We start from the raw sequence: 20191 nt of genomic DNA on the forward strand, positions 1-20191 counted from the left end.
CATTTCGTGCTACTGTGTAAACTCGTGTTTCATGTGGGGTTGGGTTTTCCATATGACTTGGATTTCAAGCAAAAGCAACATGAATGGAAGAAGAAAAGTTTCCATCCACACAAAGTCAGAGTCACTGTCAGCTTTTTGTAGATTTCAGATTTCAAGTGATACTGAGAATAATGTATTTTCTGTGAAATTCTATTTCTCTCTCTCTCTGTCTGTCTGCCTCTGTCTCTCTGTATGACTTTCTGTCTGTCTCTCTCTATATGACTTTCTCTGTGCCTTGTCTGTCCGTCCGTCTTCTCTGTGCCTTGTCTGTCCGTCCGTCTTCTCTGTGCCTTGTCTGTCCGTCCGTCTTCTCTGTGCCTTGTCTGTCCGTCCGTCTTCTCTGTGCCTTGTCTGTCCGTCCGTCTTCTCTGTGCCTTGTCTGTCCGTCCGTCTTCTCTGTGCCTTGTCTGTCCGTCCGTCTTCTCTGTGCCTTGTCTGTCCGTCCGTCTTCTCTGTGCCTTGTCTGTCCGTCCGTCTTCTCTGTGCCTTGTCTGTCCGTCCGTCTTCTCTGTGCCTTTGTCTGTGTATCTGTCTTCTCTGTGCCTTGTCTGTCTTCTCTGTGCCTTGTCTGTCTTCTCTGTCTGTCCGTCTGTCTTCTCTGTACCTTGTCTGTCTGTCTGTCTGTTCTGTGCCTTGTCTGTCTGTCTGTCCGTCTTCTCCGTACCTTGTCTGTCTGTCTGTCCGTCTTCTCTGTGCCTTGTCTGTCTGTCTGTCTGTCTTCTCTGTGCCTTGTGCCCGTCTGTCTTCTCTGTGCCTTGTGCCCGTCCGCCTTCTCTGTGCCTTGTGCCCGTCCGCCTTCTCTGTGCCTTGTGCCCGTCTGCCTTCTCTGTGCCTTGTGCCCGTCTGCCTTCTCTGTGCCTTGTGCCCGTCTGCCTTCTCTGTGCCTTGTGCCCGTCTGTCTTCTCTGTGCCTTGTGCCCGTCTGTCTTCTCTGTGCCTTGTGCCCGTCTGTCTTCTCTGTGCCTTGTGCCCGTCTGTCTTCTCTGTGCCTTGTGCCCGTCTGTCTTCTCTGTGCCTTGTGCCCGTCTGTCTGTCTTCTCTGTGCCTTGTGCCCGTCTGTCTGTCTTCTCTGTGCCTTGTGCCCGTCTGTCTGTCTTCTCTGTGCCTTGTGCCCGTCTGTCTGTCTTCTCTGTGCCTTGTGCCCGTCTGTCTGTCTTCTCTGTGCCTTGTGCCCGTCTGTCTGTCTTCTCTGTGCCTTGTGCCCGTCTGTCTGTCTTCTCTGTGCCTTGTGCCCGTCTGTCTGTCTTCTCTGTGCCTTGTGCCCGTCTGTCTGTCTTCTCTGTGCCTTGTGCCCGTCTGTCTGTCTTCTCTGTGCCTTGTGCCTGTCTGGGTCTGTCTTCTCTGTGCCTTGTGCCTGTCTGGGTCTGTCTTCTCTGTGCCTTGTGCCTGTCTGGGTCTGTCTTCTCTGTGCCTTGTGCCTGTCTTCTCTGTGCCTTGTGCCTGTCTGGGTCTGTCTTCTCTGTGCCTTGTGCCTGTCTGGGTCTGTCTTCTCTGTGCCTGGTCTGTCTGGGTCTGTCTTCTCTGTGCCTGGTCTGTCTGGGTCTGTCTTCTCTGTGCCTGGTCTGTGTGTGTATTGATTTAGCAGCGATTACATTTTAAAACACTGAGACATGACACTGTGGTAGCAAAAAAAAAAATGTTTAATGATATATACACAACTACAATATTTCCAGTATTAACAGAAACCAAGACTACACAAGACACACAGTAGACTACAACATTAATGCCTAATAACCTAAATGCAAGTTAAAATACTTTTTTTCTATCCACATCAAAAAGGTAAAACAGTAAATGATGTGAACTTTATTTTTGCATTTTTTTAAAATTTATTATTTTATTTAAAATCAGCCCTTTCTGTACGATAAAACCGAGGAACATAAATCATGCCCTAGAAAGTGAAATGTTTCGATCCATAAAAAGCATCAACAGAAATTCTTGCTGTAGAAAAAAGTACAGATAAAAGCTGTTGATTAAAGATTAGAAAAACAGGACTTGTAAGCAAAGCATTAAAGAAGAAAAAAAAAGAGAGAGAAAGAAGAGAAATCTTTGGTTTTGTATCCATAACACATTGAAACACTTCCTTTTGGAAAAAAGCTCATGAGAATCAGTGTTGAGAACAATGCCAAGTGTCAGCATGAGACTAAACTTTATGTGTCCTGACGTGATCAAAACACAGTGTATGGATGATGTTTCCTAAGGAAAGCCGAGGCGGCTGTGCTACATCACACACCATGGGGAAAGTCTTTGGTATTTTTTTTTTTTTTTTTTTGGGCTATATTTTTATCCCCCCAAAGAGGATGTGAACACAAACTAGAATGAATTGAACCTGAAGCATGTGTAAATACTAACAAGAAATGACTAATAAGGCAAAACTCCTCCTTTGTGAGAAATATTGCGTCCTAGTTTGAGTTTTTCACCCGAACGAGACAGTGCACCTGTTATTTAAACTAGGTTTACAGTAGATTGGTACGAGGCTACGTGCTGGAATACAGAAGCTGACGTTACGCTCTATGAAAACTTCCATCGACCACAGAGGTCGAATTTTCAACCTGTAGTGCTTAGAAACGCTCTATAGGCTAGCTTACTTAAGATACAAACGATCTGTTTAACGAGTTTCTCTAATAAATTATTTTCACACTTCTGCCGCTGAAGTGTCATGTCGTCTTGGTAAACGTAGCAAACGTTGTAAGCAGATGTGTCATCACAATAAGCAGGATATCTGTCAAGTATCGATTTATACAGTTAATCCTCTGGTCTATAGCATAGCAAGATACAGATTATGCTGTATATAGTAACAACTAAAGATAAAGATTAAAACTATTGCCAGGAAACCTGACGAGAAGCGAGAGATCCATGTACCAGCATCTGGTTAACATCATCCGCAATGATAATTAAAGGAATGCAGGAAGAATTTGCTTTGGCATGTTAGAAATGAACAGCTTTAATAGTAGTACTTACAGTGCAGTAGTTTTTTTTTTTTTAAATGTATTAATTACCAAAATGAGCAATAGGAAAGGTCTGTTTAATGCCAAAAAAACAACAACATACTTTTATTATTAAATGAAAACCTGATTATTTTGCAGCATTCTGAGCATTTAAATAAACTGCATAGTGTTGGATAACTTTGGTGCCAAGTTTTTATGAAACAACAAATGACGACTAAAATGGTCTCTGAGCTTCTAGTGAAGAATTTATTTAAGTAGTTTGGATGTTTTTTGAAGCAAAAAACCTTATTAATCAGCTACTGATAATGAGAATTAGCTCCATGTCCCCCATTGTGCCTCGGTCAGTATTTTACTTTAATACTAAACGCTGAGGTATTACTACTAAACCGTGTTGGCTACGAAAGCAGAGGGTCCAGCATGTGTCGTGTCTCCGGACACAGATGATTAACTCAACGATGATTAAGTTCGACGATGGCGAACGGAGAACATGTACAAAGTGGATCTGCTCGGCCTTTTCGGTGACCTGTACGTGTAGTACGTGTATATCTACATCCACTTTGGTCGAAGCTTTTCATATCAGATCTACACACCCTCACTGCCCGAGTCCAGAGATCATGTCTGAGAGAATAAAGCCATGTATATTAGTTTAGCAGTTACTCAATGCTTAGGCAAATATACAAAGTGTTACAGTGTGCAAAGCTACATTGTTGACTTCTCTCAATAAACTGTGATCAGACATTTGGTTTAGCGGTTATGAAAATCACTAAGAGAAAAGGCTGGCTTGAGCATCCTTATAAAACAGACCTTTAGAATTGACAAACTGCAAGTTCAACTGAATCGGATAAGTTATCGTGTATGAAGGGATGCGTCATCTGTGGTTCAAAGCCTCGTCTATTCAGAACCTGAATCTAATTAACTTCTCCCTCCTACATGAACCTTAACATCAGTGCTGTTTGTAGACATCTTCTGCCCTCAAGTGACTGCCACATTGAAGGGGCACTAAAGTAAGATCAGTGTTTGCAGACAAGAGTTGGACAGAACAAAGACTCCTTGCACTGCTCGTAAAGAGACCCAGCTTTGAATCGGGGCCTCGGATTTATTACTAGTTTTAAAGCCTTCTAACCGTGTTCATAAATTGATACATTAGTTAGAACAATATATATATACTGTATATATATTTTAAAAGACTTCTAAAAACATCTACTGAGACAACTTGAAGTAACATGTCCGACTCAAACCGTAAAATATATGCCACGATCTTGATTATAAATCTGGAATACGGACCTGCACGACAGACCCAGAAATAAAAAGAACCTTGCACAAAGTAAACACATGATTTTCTGTGCCCAGTAATCTCGTTTGAGGATGATTAACATGATCTCAAAATCTCACGTTTTTTTTGGTTCGATCAAAAAGGTTACTTTTTTTTTTTTCCTTTTTAAAAAGAGATTGATTTTAGGAAAAGCATCCCACAACCCGTGCAAAAAGAAGTCTAGAAAGATTCCACCTGCTTCTTCAGCTCCACTATACCATCAAATAATTTCCATAAAGGCTCCAAAACAGCTGCTAGGACAGACGGTTGGGTTTGTCCAAAAACAGGTAACAAATTCTCCTGGGGCAAGGATAAAACTTTGCAGTTATAATAAAAAGTTTCGATATTTGGTAGTAGCAAAGGGATTAAATAAAGTCTAAAAAGAGAGTGAGGGAAGAAGCAAAATGTTCATTGAGCCTTGGAGGCCACAGTGATGCTTTTAACTGGCAGAGCACTCTGGTGCACATCACCAGTAACCTGTAGGTTAAGAGGGCCGCCCCCAGCTCCGCCTGTTGAAAGCACACCGGTGGGGAGCAGAGACAGGGGTGAGTTGAAAAGAACAGGAGTGGTCATCAGATTGGGTGTAGGACCTCCTGAACTGGTATTGGCAAAGAGCACATTGCCGTTTCCATCGATAGAGGTTATGGGTAGCGCCCCTCCAGATGCAAGGGCTTGGGTGACAAAACCAAATAAACACAGATGGATGCATTAACTGATATAAAACGAGGTCGTTAAAATGTAGTCAAATATACACAACAGAGAAGATTCACTAACCCTGAATAGTGGCCAGTGTAGTGTTGTTCATCAGTGCTGTCGGAGTCAGAGCATTGCCAAGCGATGCTGGTGCTAAGCTTAGTAACGCCCCCCTGAAATAACAGATTTAACATTAACCAAACACTCAAGCGGATGTTAAAAAGTCGTTAAAAACGCTTCTGATCATGTACAGTGCAGCATACCCCTGGGTTAGCTGTGAAGGTGATATAATCCCTGGGTTAAATCCTGCTGCCGCTGCCATGGCTGCCAGGTTTGCTCCACCCAGCCCGGCTGGAGACACGAGGAACTGTCCAGTTGACGTTGCTATGGTGGACCCAGTCTCTGTTGTCCTGACCAGTTCCTGTTTTGCACTGGACAGAGTTGCTGTAGCAGAAGGAGTAAGTGACAAGGATGTCACGGGCGGAGCTGGAGTGGCGACAGCAGGTGCCAGAGAGATGACCGTTGCAGTGTTTGAGGTGACTGGTCCTAGAGTTGTACCTGAAGTCAACAGAAAATCAAGCACTGGGAGAAATAGCCAAAAAGTTTCAGTGCTTATTTTGTCTACAAAACAATGTATAGAGGCTCCAACAGGAATACCCCAGAGCTTAATGCTGGGTCATCAGTTATTCAGAAAGTATAATGTATTCAGGTCCTATTTTCTGAGAAGTCCTATGTTAGGACTTTTGATAATTTCTTATTTTTGGAGAATTTACCTAATCCAGGATTTCCAGAACAGAAATCAATCAACATGTGTTTTCCTGGATTAGAACTGAGACACATTTTCCCCATGCATCCTTAACAACCTAACTGTAAAATTGAAAATCTAATGGACGTTCAAAAACAAGAGCAGATATAATGAGCCATGGGACGTTTTGGTTCCAGTCATTCATGGAAAAACCCTCTAAATGAGGACTATGTTTAATAAAAAAACAACATACCAGCAAGTGTGAGGTTGGGAACAGAGGCAGTGCTGAGAGAGAGCCCTGAACTGCCATTCAGTGTATTTGATGCACTGGAGATCTGTCAACATCAAAAGTACAATTACCAAAAGCTACTGATACGTTTTCCGGGTCACAAATGGATTTATGTGACCACAAAGCAACTATAAATTAAACCAAAATAACCCACCACAGACGGCGAGTTGGTGAAGACCGTTTTCATGGGGGTGTTGATTGTGCTGCTGCTCGGAGGGTTGATCCTCTTCTCCTTCTGCCGGCGGTTACAGAACCACACTCTCACCACCTCCTTTTCCATGTTGAGCTGATCTGCGATCATTGTTATCTCCTCAGACGTAGGCTTCTGACTTTGCTGTAAAAGGGATTTCAACACAGAATACTGGTTTATCTGAACTGACTTTGCACAGCAGCATTTTCAGCTCATCTACCCTGGATAACAATACCCTCATTAAATCAGCACTGATATACAATGTATGCAGCAAGAGATGAAAACTAATAGTGTGACATATTTGGCTTGTGACCAACATGTTTGGCTTGTTATAAGCATGGTAACTCTGACCCCTAGTGTTTATAAGACTGTTCTCCAACCTCCAGAAAGCTTTTCTCCAAGGCAATGCGAATGTTGGTATCAATGCTGGTTCTTTTCTTACGCCGTCGATTTAGCCCCTCACACATTCCTGGGGACATGTCGCTGGGACTGGAAACGGCAGATTCTGATGTCATATTTTCTATAAACAGAAAGTAAAAAAAAGAGTGGAAAAATAGTTAGCATTTAAAATGGTTACTGAAACCAATATACAAAAGTTTGGTGAAAGAGAGGCAAGACAGACCAGCATCATTCAGCCACTTCTCCAGCAAGGGTTTGAGCTTGCACATGTTCTTGAAGCTCAAGTTCAAGGCCTCAAAACGGGAGATGGTGGTCTGGCTAAAGTCATTCCCATACAGCTTTCCCATGGCCAAGCCAACGTCTCCCTGGTGATTAAATGTAAAGAAATGACTGAAGTTATCCAAAAAAAAAAGTTTATAATCAGTCCAGAACAACCAGCACAATATTGTGCACTTGAGGTACCTGAGTAAAGCCCAGTTTAATCCTTCTCTGTTTAAAGGCCTTGGCAAACTGCTCTAGTTCCTCCAGTTCACTAGCCTCTTCCACTACAGAAGCATCTCCCCGCTTCGCTGTGAGTGGTACAGCAGATGGCATAGCAGCGATCTTTCGTGAAGGTGTTGCTGCCTGTGGAGAATAAAACATGCAGCTTTGATGTGCAACGAAAAGAAAAAACCTGCAACACCAATATAACAACTAAGAGAATTCAAACCAGTGAGTCGGTTCTGATATCATGATCTGAAAGGCTTCTAAAGAAAACCTGGACACTGCATATTAGAATCAGCGGAGTTTATTGATCGGACCTGTGTAGTCAGAGCAATGCTTGGCTGAGGCTGCAGGATCTGGGCTTGACTTTGAGGTAGTTGTGTCAGAAGATTCTGGGCTTGAAGGCCTTGTAGAAGTCCTAAAAAAGATAGAAGTCTGAATGATCCATTGCTTGGCTCGTGTGTGAGAAAGACGACTTTCTTCATACACTGCCTGTGAAACTGCACGAGCGGTTGGCTGGATTCATGGAGGAAGCATGTCATAGCTTTCACTGTTTATAGTGTTTACAGCAGTCATATGAACAAGAACTTGCTGGTGTTTGGTAATTAATCATGACTAAATTCGGAAGGGGTGTGTGTGTGTGTGTCATCTGTTCAGGTAAGAGATGAATCATGCAGGATGTTTTCAAATTTCAGGAAAACTTGACTGCATACAGTACAGACCAAAAGTTTGGACACACCACCTTTTCAACAGGACAATGACCCCAAACACACCTCCAGGCTGTGTAAGGGCTGTTTGACCATGAAGGAGAGTGATGGGGTGCTGCACCAGATGACCTGGCCTCCACAGTCACCGGACCTGAACCCAATCGAGATGGTTTGGGGTGAGCTGGACCGCAGAGTGAAGGCAAAAGGGCCAACAAGTGCTAAGCATCTCTGGGAACTCCTTCAAGACTGTTGGAAGACCATTTCAGATGACGACCTCTTCAAGCTCATCAAGAGAATGCCAAGAGTGTGCAAAGCAGTAATCAAAGCAAAAGGTGGCTACTTTGAAGAACCTAGAATATGACATTTTCAGTTGTTTCACACTTTTTTGTTATGTATATAATTCCACGTGTTAATTCATAGTTTTGATGCCTTCAGTGTGAATCTACAATTTTCAGTCATGAAAATAAAGAAAACTCTTTGAATGAGGAGGTGTGTCCAAACTTTTGGTCTGTGCTGTATGTAAAGACTTTCCTTCAGAGACACACAAAATGAAACATGCTGGGATTTACTATGCTTTGAATGTTGTTGTAAGAGTTCGTACCAGTCTGGCCTTGAGGTGAGGGGGAGATGATGAACTGAGCAGGCTGAAGCTGTCCTGGCTGCACCAACACGAACTGCTGCAGGTTAAGACCCGTCGGTTGCAGCTGCTGAAGGTAAACAAACATCAATTGATGCAAAGGGAACCACAATATGACAAATATCATGTTACTCGTTCAAAAGCCCCAACAGTGGGGGAAAAAAAAAAAAAAAAAAAAAAAGCCTCACGAGAAAGGGACCTCTTGGATTTTTTCCAGTGCGGCAATGACAGACTTAAAATACTCCAGTATTTACAGTGAAAACATCATTATAAACTGCAACAGGTCTACTTTTATTTGCATCAGTATTTATTTTGCAAACGACAAAAAATAAATAAATAAATAAAAACAGGATCTGCTTTCCGCTGCCTCCAGCTCTGTGAACTTTTATCCGGTGCGAGTTAATTATTATTATTATTTTTTTTAAATGAAATGTTGCACAGATAAGAGAAATATATCTGTATATATTCTCGATTTGTGTAATATGCACAGAAACGTACAACGTGTATAGTTTTTTGTCATAGCTCATTAGCGCTAATCCGGACACACTCATTCTCATCGTATGCTGTTCATACAGTAACAGTCAGCGTGAACTATTCAAGCGTGTTAAATCCCCACAACTCCTTTTCATTCCTCCTTGATAGACCCATCGGAGGTGGGACATCGTCTCCCCGGGTGTGACAATACATCAATATTCATGGTGGTGATACTCCCTCACACACAGTGTCACACATCATCACACTGATTAACATGTGTATGTGAATAAATGAGCAGAATGGTTTTTGGAACAATGTAAACAAAGACTTGGATCTACGAAACCCAGGGCACAAAAGTTAAAGAAATAAACTTAAATATCTTTTTATGGACCTGTCTTCACATCTCAAAAACAAATGTTTTTTTACTAAACACGTTTAAGCATACGCATGCTTGATGCTTACATATATTGTAGCAGAACACATGTTTAAAAAAAAAGGTATCAAAGCTCTAAAGCCGCCTTCACACTGCACACGACAAACGGACACGACTGTCGGATTTCGCCCCTAGTGGCAGTCGCACAGAATGTGCAATATGATCGTGTAGACGTCAACATTCTCGTGACACCCGAAAATAACCACGAAAATCTTCTCGCCGAGACTTTTTCTCCGAGTCAGGTAGTGTTTTATCCACACTGATTTGCAATATTTTCTTTTGCGTGTCCGGTAAAGGAGAGCAAAAGCAAGAGCCTGTATTCTCCCTCCATTTATCGTGGTGAATGAATGAATGAATTAATGAAGGAGTAAATACAAACAATCAATGCAACGATAAATCCAGAAAGACCGCGAATAATTTTTGAGTAAACATTGACAACATTAAAAATAATACAATATTAATAATTTATAACTTTATCAATAACAATGTATTTAAAACAAAAAGATTGTTTTTGATGCAGTTTAAAAATTACTAAAGTTAATATTACTATAACTTTTTAATAATTCTTATCACCTCGTGCACACGAACCTGATTGGACAACACTGGAATACATCACATCCGGTCGACATATCGGATGCGGTGTAGTCACACAAATTAAATTTTTTTTAAACGGATCCAACGCTCAAAACGGATCCGAAAATTACGGATCCGCAGATGGTCGGCACCTCACGTAGCGACCTTGTGACTCTCCATAGGAAATGAATGACTTCCGTTTTATCGGCGGTCGTTTGTTGTGTGCAGTGTGAAGGCGGCTTAAGGGTTAAGAAAACTAAACTTAGTTTAGCGGTGATTGTGGGATGTTGTAGCCTAGTGCTTAAAATGTTGGGCTAATAATCGGAAGCTTGTAAGTTTGATTCCTACGTCCACCAAGCTGCCACTGCTGGGCCCCTGAGAAAGGCCCTTAACCCTCAATTGCATAAAAAATTAGATAAATCGCAAGTCGCTCTGGATTCTGCTAAATGCTGTAAAGGTAACGTAAATGATTACTCAGATTTGTTCAGTAGATCCACAGTAAAGAAAACAAAGATAAACCTATCAACATTTCGAGAGCACAAACGTTACGTATTTGTCGTCCTTACGGATGCTATCTGGATAGGCTGAGAGAGAGGGATCTGAGTGATGGGTGTAGCAGCAGAAGCAGAGAGGTTGGCTCCAGTGGTGCTGCTCTGCTGCCCGGCGGATTGCTGCTGCACGGCGGCTGCCAGGATCTGCTGAGCCTGCTGCAGAAACAACTGCTGCTGCTGTGCTGAACTCAGACTCAACTACACACACACAAACTTTAGGATAAACACGTATGATAAAAACAGAACCATCACTACTGAATCAAAGGATCATTACTGCATCATGCGATGGGAGCACTGAAGCCTCACTAAATGATTACTAACCCATTATGCTGGTTACTGCTAGCAGTCACGCTAACTGTAATCTGTAATTTAACTCAGACCGTGGTATTTCTCAAACAAGCACCACAGAAGAAATCGCTTATGGAACAGATGCACTTGCCTGTGTTCTTGTGTCTGTTTAAAAAGCTATTCACTGAACACACGATGTTCGTTGAGTGAAGATGAGCAGAGAGGGTTTAAGGCCAGCGTCGGTGTCTATGGACTTGTATGAAAGTCTGAATATTAACATTACTGTTATTATTATTATAAAAACGGCATTGAAGTAAATTCAGTGAAACCTGACAAACTCTTTACTATCCTAGACGGAATACGTTTTTACTCTGAAGCATTCACCATCTACAAGATAGTAGACTTTTGCATTTTTATTTCTGAACACAGCAAAAGTCAGTCAATGGAATCAGATTAACACGGGAGGCAGAAACCATTAATATCAACGAGTGTAGGAACGAAAACCCGCTGTGATGATCGTGAGAGAATTAGTTGAGGAAGCTAAATCTCGGATGAAAGTTTGGAAGGCAAAAACTCATTGGGGGAATCAAATTGCCTGTAGTCGCATTATGTAAATGAGGGTATTATGCAGTGTAAATACATTCTGCATAGATTTGCATATTCTTCTCCACCTGTTTTGGAATGACTGCAGCGGCGGTTAATTAACATACCACTCTGATCTCTCGAGCTCATTTCTAAGAGATAATGAGTGCCGTGGTACTTTCTTAATAAATTACACTGACTGGTCTCCATGCGGAAGGAATTTTTACTATAAAAGAACCCAGAGAGGTTAATATCCCCTTAGTTTGCATCCTCATTCTAAACCAATAGAACACTGAAAGCATCCAGAAGGTGACTGCAACCCTACTAAGTGTGTGTGTGTGTGTGTTATGAGAATATCCCCTACCTGTTGGAGCAAGGCTTGTGCCTGCATGTTGCTGATTGCACTTGTTGCTTGTCCATTTGGTTTTTGCTGCAAGTCCAGGCCGTTTGTTTGAGCAGCTAGAAAAGAAAAGGAAAGGAGTTTACTCGCATGCTTCACAGACAACAAATCACACACACTAACACAAAAGCAGGAGAGGATTTACCTTGGACTCTGTGTATTCCATTCTCCATGGCAGTTTTACTTGATTCTGTTGCTGTGCTTGTAGAATCTGCAGAACAGGACGAGAGAAGAAAGAAAGAAAGAAAGAAAGAAGACCACAGTTCTCCATATTAGTGATGAGGTCTTGACCTAAGTGACTGACTCATTTCTTACCCCGGCTGGATTAACCGTGAAAGCTTAATGACCTCTAAAATTGCACTCATCCTTTGTGCTGCCTGACTCACAGCTCTTCAAATCCTACGTTCAATATTAGAAGCGTTTTATTACGAGCCTAAAAAAAAAATCTCGGGAAAATTAGCTAGTGGCTACTTACAAAGATAAAGTACGCCACGGTTAACAAAGCAAGCAGGCAGGCACGACCGGCGCAAACTTTTAAAAGCAAAATGAGATCTGCTTTTTTTTTTCTACTTAAAAATCCAACACTTTCATGCCTTTCCCCAGATAGATTAAACTACAGTCTTATTCGCAAAACAATGACAAAAAGGAAGAAAAAAAAAAAGCCGACGAAATTAAGGTAAGAGATTAAAGTAAATCACGTCTATAACTCGGAGTGCTCCCACGCTCGGATACCTCGATGTTCGCCGATACAGAATAATAGAAACCGACGCACATAAGTGAAAGACACTCACCAGACAATCTCAAATCCATGAGCTCTAGCATGAAACATTTTCACGCAAATGCAAGATTTAAGCGTAGGATAGAAGCCACGTGTCGAACGAAAAGCAAGACTACAAAATCACCTATGATATTGTTCAAATGAAACAAAAGGTAAAAAGCCTGCAGATATCTACAGCTCCTGCTACCCACACACACGCAATACTGAAAATTGCAGCGAGGAGCATGAAGCGAGAGTTCCCTCACCCTCGCCCGAGCGAAACAAAGAATGCAACTGGAACACTAGCATCCATAATGAAGCTTAATCAGTATTCAGCTGATTAAAGCTATATGCAAATAGAGCCCGATCCTCGTTAGCCAAGAGCGGCTTTGAAGTCCTGCAAGCAATTCATTTCAGAGAGAGAGAGAGAGAGAGAGCGACCTCAGATTTCTGCATAATTCAAAAACGCTCATAAATATTTATCACTTCATTAGCATATTAATTGGATAGCTTCTTGGGTATGGCAGGCATGGCAGCTAGGGAGAAGTAAAAGCCCAATTACTGCCAGCGTGTGACTGTTTTAATTAAAGAGAAAGTGAGAAACACCCCCCACGATGCAATATCAGCCATCACAACAGAGAAATTTATTTGTCAGCTAAGTCCACTGTGGCAAGGCTCAAAAGCAACTCAGGAATAAACAGAATTAAACAATTTACAAACTCGGAAACTATGAAAAGGTTTAAAGCACCAGGACGCATATTAAACAGGATTACCTTGACAGGAAACGCTCAGATTATAAATGATTCACGAACACGAGAGATATTGTTTATTTATAATAATTGAGCCTAACCAGGTCATATACAGTGCATTGTATGGTGCGGGGTTTTTCCTACGTTGGAAATGTTTTGGCGGCCGAAATTTCTTTGCTCTCTCCCTCGCATCAAAATCAACTGATCCTAAAGGTGGGAAGACCGAATCCGTTCACGTGGTGCATTCTGAGAATATTTTTGCTGAATTACCGCTGGGTGTGAATTGCAGTCAAAAAAAAAAAAGAAGTTGCCTCATCATCTCTTACAACTTGTGACAAGCATTCCGCACATTCAGCTGACATAACGTTAAATAAATGCAAAAAAATCTATCCAGTTACGAAGTGTTGTGTGTGCACGTGCGTGCGTATTTTCATGCGTCGTTCTCAAATAGCTGAGATGGTTGTGTAATTGTTTACATATTTTACTATATGCACCATTACTGTGGTGTTGTGTGCTAAGTATCCAACTCCGTGCAAAAGGTGTACGTGGATTTCAGACGCATCGTCTAGCAACAGGCTTCGGTTTCATAATCAACACAAACCGTTGTCCATTAAACACTATATAGCCATAAAAGGCACCACCGACTCACCCTTATGCCTAGAGAACAAGATCTCCGAATCAATCATGACTGGGTCTTTGGCTCCGTTCACACCTGGCATTAACACACCTCCCGGGTGATGGGATGGTTTACATCGTTTTTTTGACAAGGCATAGAAAGGCCACTCTTCTCTTGCATTCATTTCCTAGATAATATGTCACACGAATCCTCTCCAAAATGTGTTGTCTAATTGTGTTGTTTGCAACTTACGGTTTAAAAACCAGTCCCTTTTGTCTCTGTTCTTATAGCACGGTCTTTCTTTATTACCCAAGCAGCAGAGAGCTACCATGAGGTGTGATTTCCCCAACACACAAGACCATGCTCACACCTGTACATTTAGAGTTTACAAATCACCCAAACCACATGTTAAAGCCAGCTGTGAACGACAGTCAACATTAAAGCCTGAGTAACTGGCTGTAGTAGTAGTGGTTTCTGTACTATTTTGAAAAAGAAACAAGACACACATTAGAAAACAAAAACAGGAAGAAGAAGAACTGGTGAATTTCTGCAAGGAGAACTTGAGGTACATTGTAGTGTGAAGAAATTCATCAGAATTTTTTTTTAGCTGTTTCTAACATTCGGTTACGGCACGCCAAATGATCCCTGTTCTGACAATAGTTTCTTTTGACAGTTAGTGGCTGCTGTTCATCTCTCTTCTTGCGACTGGTCGTATGGTTCCTTACAGCTGCTGAAATGCTCACAATACACAAACGTTCGCATGCAGCGAGCCGGGCTGCTGAACACACAGGCGGTTTTGCCTTGAGGAAAAAAATGTTTTTTGATGCTGCATCAAAGTACTTTGACACTTTTGTGCAAGCGCTTTGAAAACAAGGTCATGATCGGAGCTCGTCACGAAAACAATCCTGTTCTTATCGATTCAACAAATTTAACAAAATAAACTAAACTATACACAACTTAATTGGTCAAGTATTTTCTGGCCCACTTAAGAAGATGAGGTACATCCAAAAGTAAAGAGAGAGCTGAAAAATTTATCCTCATAAACGTAAGTGGACTCGTCGTTGATTACTGTGATGGTTAAAATGGTGTTTGAGCAAATGCGGTTACATTGCACAAGACTAATCGATAACTTTCACGTCGGCCATCACGCCTCAGTCAGCAAACGCTGTTAATTATCTGCTGGAAGCCTGAATAAAGTGCATCTTCTTCCTGTGCTCCCTTTGAAAAATGAATGCTTTTAATAAGCTCATTAAAAAGCCCAGCACAGCTCTGAATAGGATCAGGAGAATGAGTGAGTTTTATCACATTCACAGGCCGAGGATGTAGATGAATTGCCATTCATGGTTAAACATAGTCCTAGTGAGAAATTTGCTAACACTGACGTGCTAGAGAACCAGCAACAGATGAACTTTCAGAGAACATTCTATTCAGTCATGGACTAGAAATAGACTTCAGCTCCAAATAGAATTCTTACTTAGGAAAAAAAATGTCCCGGACGCAGATTCAAATGCCTCGATTTATTTAAAAGACAAAAATGACGTACGGCGCGTTTAAGCAAAACCTAATCACAAACAGAAAAACAAGGAGATCGATCCAGACTCTAACATCTAGTAGTCTAGAGCAGGGAACGCGTGTTCATTTGTAATGACTGAATTTATTTAAAAAGGAGTACAGAAGGAAAGTGATTTTGGCTCTGAAACACCGTGTTTAGACGACCGAGTTCCTCTTAGCTGTGATAGAACAACACTTTAGGATGGAGAGAACAGAGCTGGTGACTCCAATGTCAAGAGCCAAAAGTTCTCAACGCTCGCCTAAAGAACATGTTGCCTTTTCACCCTACAGCAGCTGGGTGTGAAAGAGGGGACGTGAAAAGGGACATAATCCGACAGGCCATTCAATTTTTCCTCTCCTGCAGTACAGCGATGTGGTCAGAAACGGGAAGCTCTTTCTTTACTACAAACAAAATGCTAGTATTGTGCAGGATGTTGAATTGAAACGCTAACTCTCGCTTGGCTCTTCAACACCCACTGTTTTGTGTTTAATTGTGATGTGGCAGAGCAGTTTCTGTGAATCTGACTGGTTTCTGACGTCGTAAAACCTGTGCTCTTTGTTAAACGATGTAAAGGGAGGAAATTTGGGCACAGTGATGTTGGGCATGTCTGAACCAGCAGACAACGATTCTGAATCAGTGAATTCTCACAATCCATTTGAAACCCTCGGGATCTACAAAGTCGAACACAAGCGAGTTCTTTTAGGATGCTCTCCGGCCGGGTACAAGCGAAATTCATAGCAGAAAATTTTAAGAGTTTATGTAAGAGCTTCGTATGTTGTCGTTTTAGTCAAAAAAAATTGCACACGGGGGAAAGATCCAGCTTACATTTAATTATATGCATGGGTTGCAGTGGAAAAATCAAATTCACCACACACACATTTCTCTCTGTTCCCTCACTGGCTTTTTATTTCAATACTATTAGGAGTTTCAGCTAATAGAACTTCTGAGAGTCAACTTATGAATATGAATAAACAGTTTGAATCTTCCTATGAATATTCATGAGCGGTGGGTGGTAGAGAGGCAGAAAAGCTACTTTATAACAACTTATTAGTCATGCACAGGCAGGACTTTCTGAACAAGAACCACTTGATTTGCATTTCATATACTCGAAAAATGATGCAAAAATCCAAAACTCAGCAACAACTTCCGAGTTTTATTTTTTCAACTGCGAATTTGAATTTCACTGGAAATAAAAGCTGCTATATTCCTATAATCAAGCAGGGCTACAGATGTCACTGATCACATTTAAAGTACCTCCAATTGAATCCGCATCATTTAAAATAATATTTAAAAAAATTACTTACAAACATCTCTGTACGTGTACACGCCGATAAATAGCGACGAATATGCATGATAGGCAAATTGGATGAGTTTTTCTGTCACATGTAGCTCTGAATGTATTTTCACCATAATCAACAACTAGGGTTGATTTAGAATTCCGAGCACGTACAAAAGTCAAAATTTTTGCAGGATGAGAAAACCAAGAATCCAATTCATTGTGTTCAAAGTCACAAATGTAAACAATATTTATCATTGTATGAAACAATGCAACATAAAACAAAATGCAGTTTTATTTTTACATACATTATCTATAATGAAGCAAAACACCAGATTTCCTTCTGAGTGTTTGGTACACGTGACCCTATGACCAAAAGCACATGCTCACATTGTGTGTGTGTAGTGGTGCTTACGAATGTGACTGAATGTGCACGACATTCTCTGTTAATGCAATCAACAGACCTAAAAATTAGCTGAACAACAAACTGCTATAAATGCCATGTCACGTGTAAGCAAGTATTCTGTACATCACATGTGTGGGACTGTTTCAAATCACATTCCTGTTCACACCTAAAGGAATTCTGAAACGATCCAAGCCACTTCCACTGAAAGTCTCGACCGATCTCTCCCGCACTCGTCTGTTTCATTAACAGGATAAAACGGCAACTGAACACTGACGTACAAAGTAATGAATGCCTCACGCTGTGTCACTCGAGCACCAAATATATTCCCTTGCGTTAATAAATGAGGCCTTTCTTCAGGCCCACCAGCTCTATACCCAAACTTTTATTCAGATAGTAAAGTATAAAGCAAAGACTCCTGTGACTTTCTCTGTTGGCTCCAGTGGGATTAGATTCATAATTTGCACCATCATGTTCTCAGCTAGTCAAACCTTTGAAGATGTTATTTTAATGACCAAGTTCATCACAAACACTAGCAGGACCTTGAATAACATGCAGGTCCTGTAGCCAAGTATCGGGTTGAATCATCTTCTAAGAATCTACATTTGAGATTTACATAAGTATAGAAACAGAATATGAATAGAATCAGACATTTTCACTGAGCTAGCAGGGAAGGCTTTCTTTAAGAGAGCTGTGTTCAAAACAGGACACTGTTTATACTAGTAATATTAAGCCACAAAAGCCGTATGCTTGTATTTTTACGTCACAACACCGAGACTCATTTGCATGAAGTGATCAGAATTTGCATAATTTCTCTGCCACCCCGTTCCACATTGCCGACATAACCTGTTCACCAAAACAGACCAAGTTCCATTAAAAAACACGTTTAAATCACTTGCAGGTATTTTACTGACTTAAAAAAATAGGTGTAAAAGAGCGCGCGCGCACAAATTTACACGGAGGATTAAATCATTCATGAATACGGCGCATGTACATATGAATATTCATAAGCTGGACTGTACTTCATCGGCGCTGACAAACACCAGCGTTTATAACCTTCCTGGGGTTAATAATAACCAATGAAGCGTTCACAGAATAATCTAGGGTTTATTTATTTATTTAAAACTCGACCGGTGCGTCCACACGGCGCTCGGCTTGTTAAATAAAGACAAGGTTACTGACATGTTTATTCGAATATGTAAATTCATGTAAACTCATGATAAGGTTAATATTACACTGTTTACAGTAACTCGTTAAGTTAACATCATGTGAAAACAAAATGCCGGAGGAAACAAAACAAAACAAAACAAAGTGTTAAGACGCTTTAATAACGATGTTTTATAACTGCAGAACATAACTGAAGTATGACTACTAGTGCAGAAGTATATCCATGAGATAAACTAGTCGATATGAATATGTAAATTTGTTGTTGAATAACTCGTTTTGTTTGGCTCGGTGCCCTGAGGTAACTCGAGGCATCATTAACATTAGCTTGTTAGCAACTCGGCTAATTCCATCTCCACAGCTTCATAAAGCAGCGTGCTAGCTATCTAGAAACCCACCGGGTTACTTTTATTCCACTCAAATCGCATTCACGACCGTTACAACACCTACATACACGTTTATCCCCGAAAACCTGACGTAAATAAGCGCGTAAATTCACGCAAGTTACTCGGACAAGAGTTTTGTTTTGTTTTGTTTTGTTTGTAGCTAACGACGCTAATCTAACTTGCTAAGCTAAAGAGGCTGATTTCGTTGTTAGAACAAAAACAAAAGCCATCAAACGACGATTTATAAAAAAAGAGCACAATTCCTCGCACGGAAAAGAAGATGCTAGGAAAGGGAAAATGATTATGAATATGTAAAATGTAATGATTACCTGCTCTCAAGCGCTCATCTTGACTCGCTGAGCCTCTGTCCGCCATTTTGAATATTTAGTACAAGTCACAACCCATCCCTGATAAACACAGGGAGAAAATGCATAAGCCAAACCCCCCAAATCAGGAAAAGTTCCTCCTTACTAACTGGGGACAAACCTAAGTATTTAAAAACATCCGTAATAAATCTTTATTTTATAATAAGCTGACACTTTTAATCAGAAATAGGTCGTTTGTTTACCATTTACATTACATTTACTATGTATAAAAGTAAAGGTGAAAGCAATTTTTTAGGCATATTTAAAGTGTCCAGAATTTATTTCTGATACTATACTTAAAGTATTAATATATCTACAAGCACAACATTTGGTATTAAAATATTATATTCAAATTCACATTTATTTGTACGGTGCTTTTTTACCATCGATATCGTCTCGAAGCGGCTTTACGGAACATAAACATAAACCAAAAGGTTAATATAAAGATTAATATAATGCAAACATTCAAGATTAACATTAGATGTATTTAAATGTGTTTGTATTTATCCCCAATGAGCAAGTCTGAGGTGACTCAGGTGACTGTGGTGAGGAGGAAAAACTCCCTTAGATGGAAAACGAAGAAACCTTGAGAGGAACCAGACACAAAGGGGAACCTCATCCTCATGTGGGTGACACCGGAGGGTGTGATTATAAATATATAGTCGGATAAATGTTGTATTGATGCAAAAGATCACATGCAGTTGGCATCTTCTCTTTAGCATCGCAGTCCAACTGGAGTCCAACTAGACCTGGAACATCTCTAGATGCCTCTGGATTCTCACAGAGTCGGCCTAATCTCAGTGGAGGTCCAAAATCCTCATTGCACCATAGACAGTCAGAGCTGGTACAAAGTCTGGATGCCTCAGGATGGGTAGAAAGAGAGAAGCAGTGGAGAAGAATTAAAGTAGCTGGTGTTCATAATATTAGCAAGTACTAGATGATAATGTGCATTTGGTCTGATTTAATAGAGCACAATATTATGGGATGTATTATATGTATGCCTGATAAGTTTTTAATCTACATTTAAACTGGTGAAATGTGTCTGAGCCCCAAACACTATCAGGAAGACTATTCCAAAGTTTGCGAGCTGAATACGAAAACGCTCTACCACCTTTTAGTAGACTTAGTGATTCTGGGAACTACCAGAAGTCCTGAGATTTGTGATCTCAGAGAGTGTGAAGGAT

General features: G+C 40.9%; 1 protein-coding gene across 4 annotated transcripts; it reads right to left on the bottom strand.

Annotated features, from left to right (window-relative positions):
• Positions 1-1659: 1659 nt before the first annotated feature.
• Positions 1660-19106, bottom strand: LOC113648866 (POU domain, class 2, transcription factor 1-like). Of its 4 annotated transcripts, none has more exons than XM_047803303.1 (14): positions 18972-19106; positions 11885-11950; positions 11704-11798; positions 10485-10667; positions 8403-8505; positions 7412-7512; positions 7074-7235; positions 6835-6976; positions 6593-6732; positions 6177-6356; positions 5987-6068; positions 5252-5546; positions 5070-5161; positions 1660-4966 (listed from the first exon to the last, which is right to left on the bottom strand). In XM_047803303.1, the coding sequence occupies exons 1-14, from the start codon at positions 19015-19017 to the stop codon at positions 4704-4706; spliced, it is 1950 nt and encodes a 649-aa protein (XP_047659259.1). In that variant the 5' UTR covers positions 19018-19106; the 3' UTR covers positions 1660-4703. The 4 variants fall into 4 exon arrangements, with proteins under 4 accessions (XP_047659259.1, XP_047659258.1, XP_047659257.1 ...); XM_047803302.1 differs by having other exon boundaries at positions 5252-5570; positions 18972-19103; XM_047803301.1 differs by having other exon boundaries at positions 5252-5570; positions 8403-8508; positions 18972-19101.
• Positions 19107-20191: the final 1085 nt, after the last annotated feature.

Source organism: Tachysurus fulvidraco, chromosome 18 (assembly GCF_022655615.1).
Source record: "Tachysurus fulvidraco isolate hzauxx_2018 chromosome 18, HZAU_PFXX_2.0, whole genome shotgun sequence".
NCBI lineage: Eukaryota > Metazoa > Chordata > Actinopteri > Siluriformes > Bagridae > Tachysurus > Tachysurus fulvidraco.

What these genes read in the sequence shown, in the direction of transcription:
- LOC113648866 (XM_047803301.1), bottom strand. Translation starts at nt 19,017, where the DNA reads ATGGCGGACAGAGGCTCAGCGAGTCAAGATGAGCGCTTGAGAGCAG. An exon ending in TGGAATACACAGAGTCCAAG is followed by an intron (nt 11,799 to 11,884) that starts GTAAATCCTCTC and finishes TTTCTTTTCTAG; the next exon opens with CTGCTCAAACAAACGGCCTG. An exon ending in TCACCAACTCGCCGTCTGTG is followed by an intron (nt 6,069 to 6,176) that starts GTGGGTTATTTT and finishes TGATGTTGACAG; the next exon opens with ATCTCCAGTGCATCAAATAC.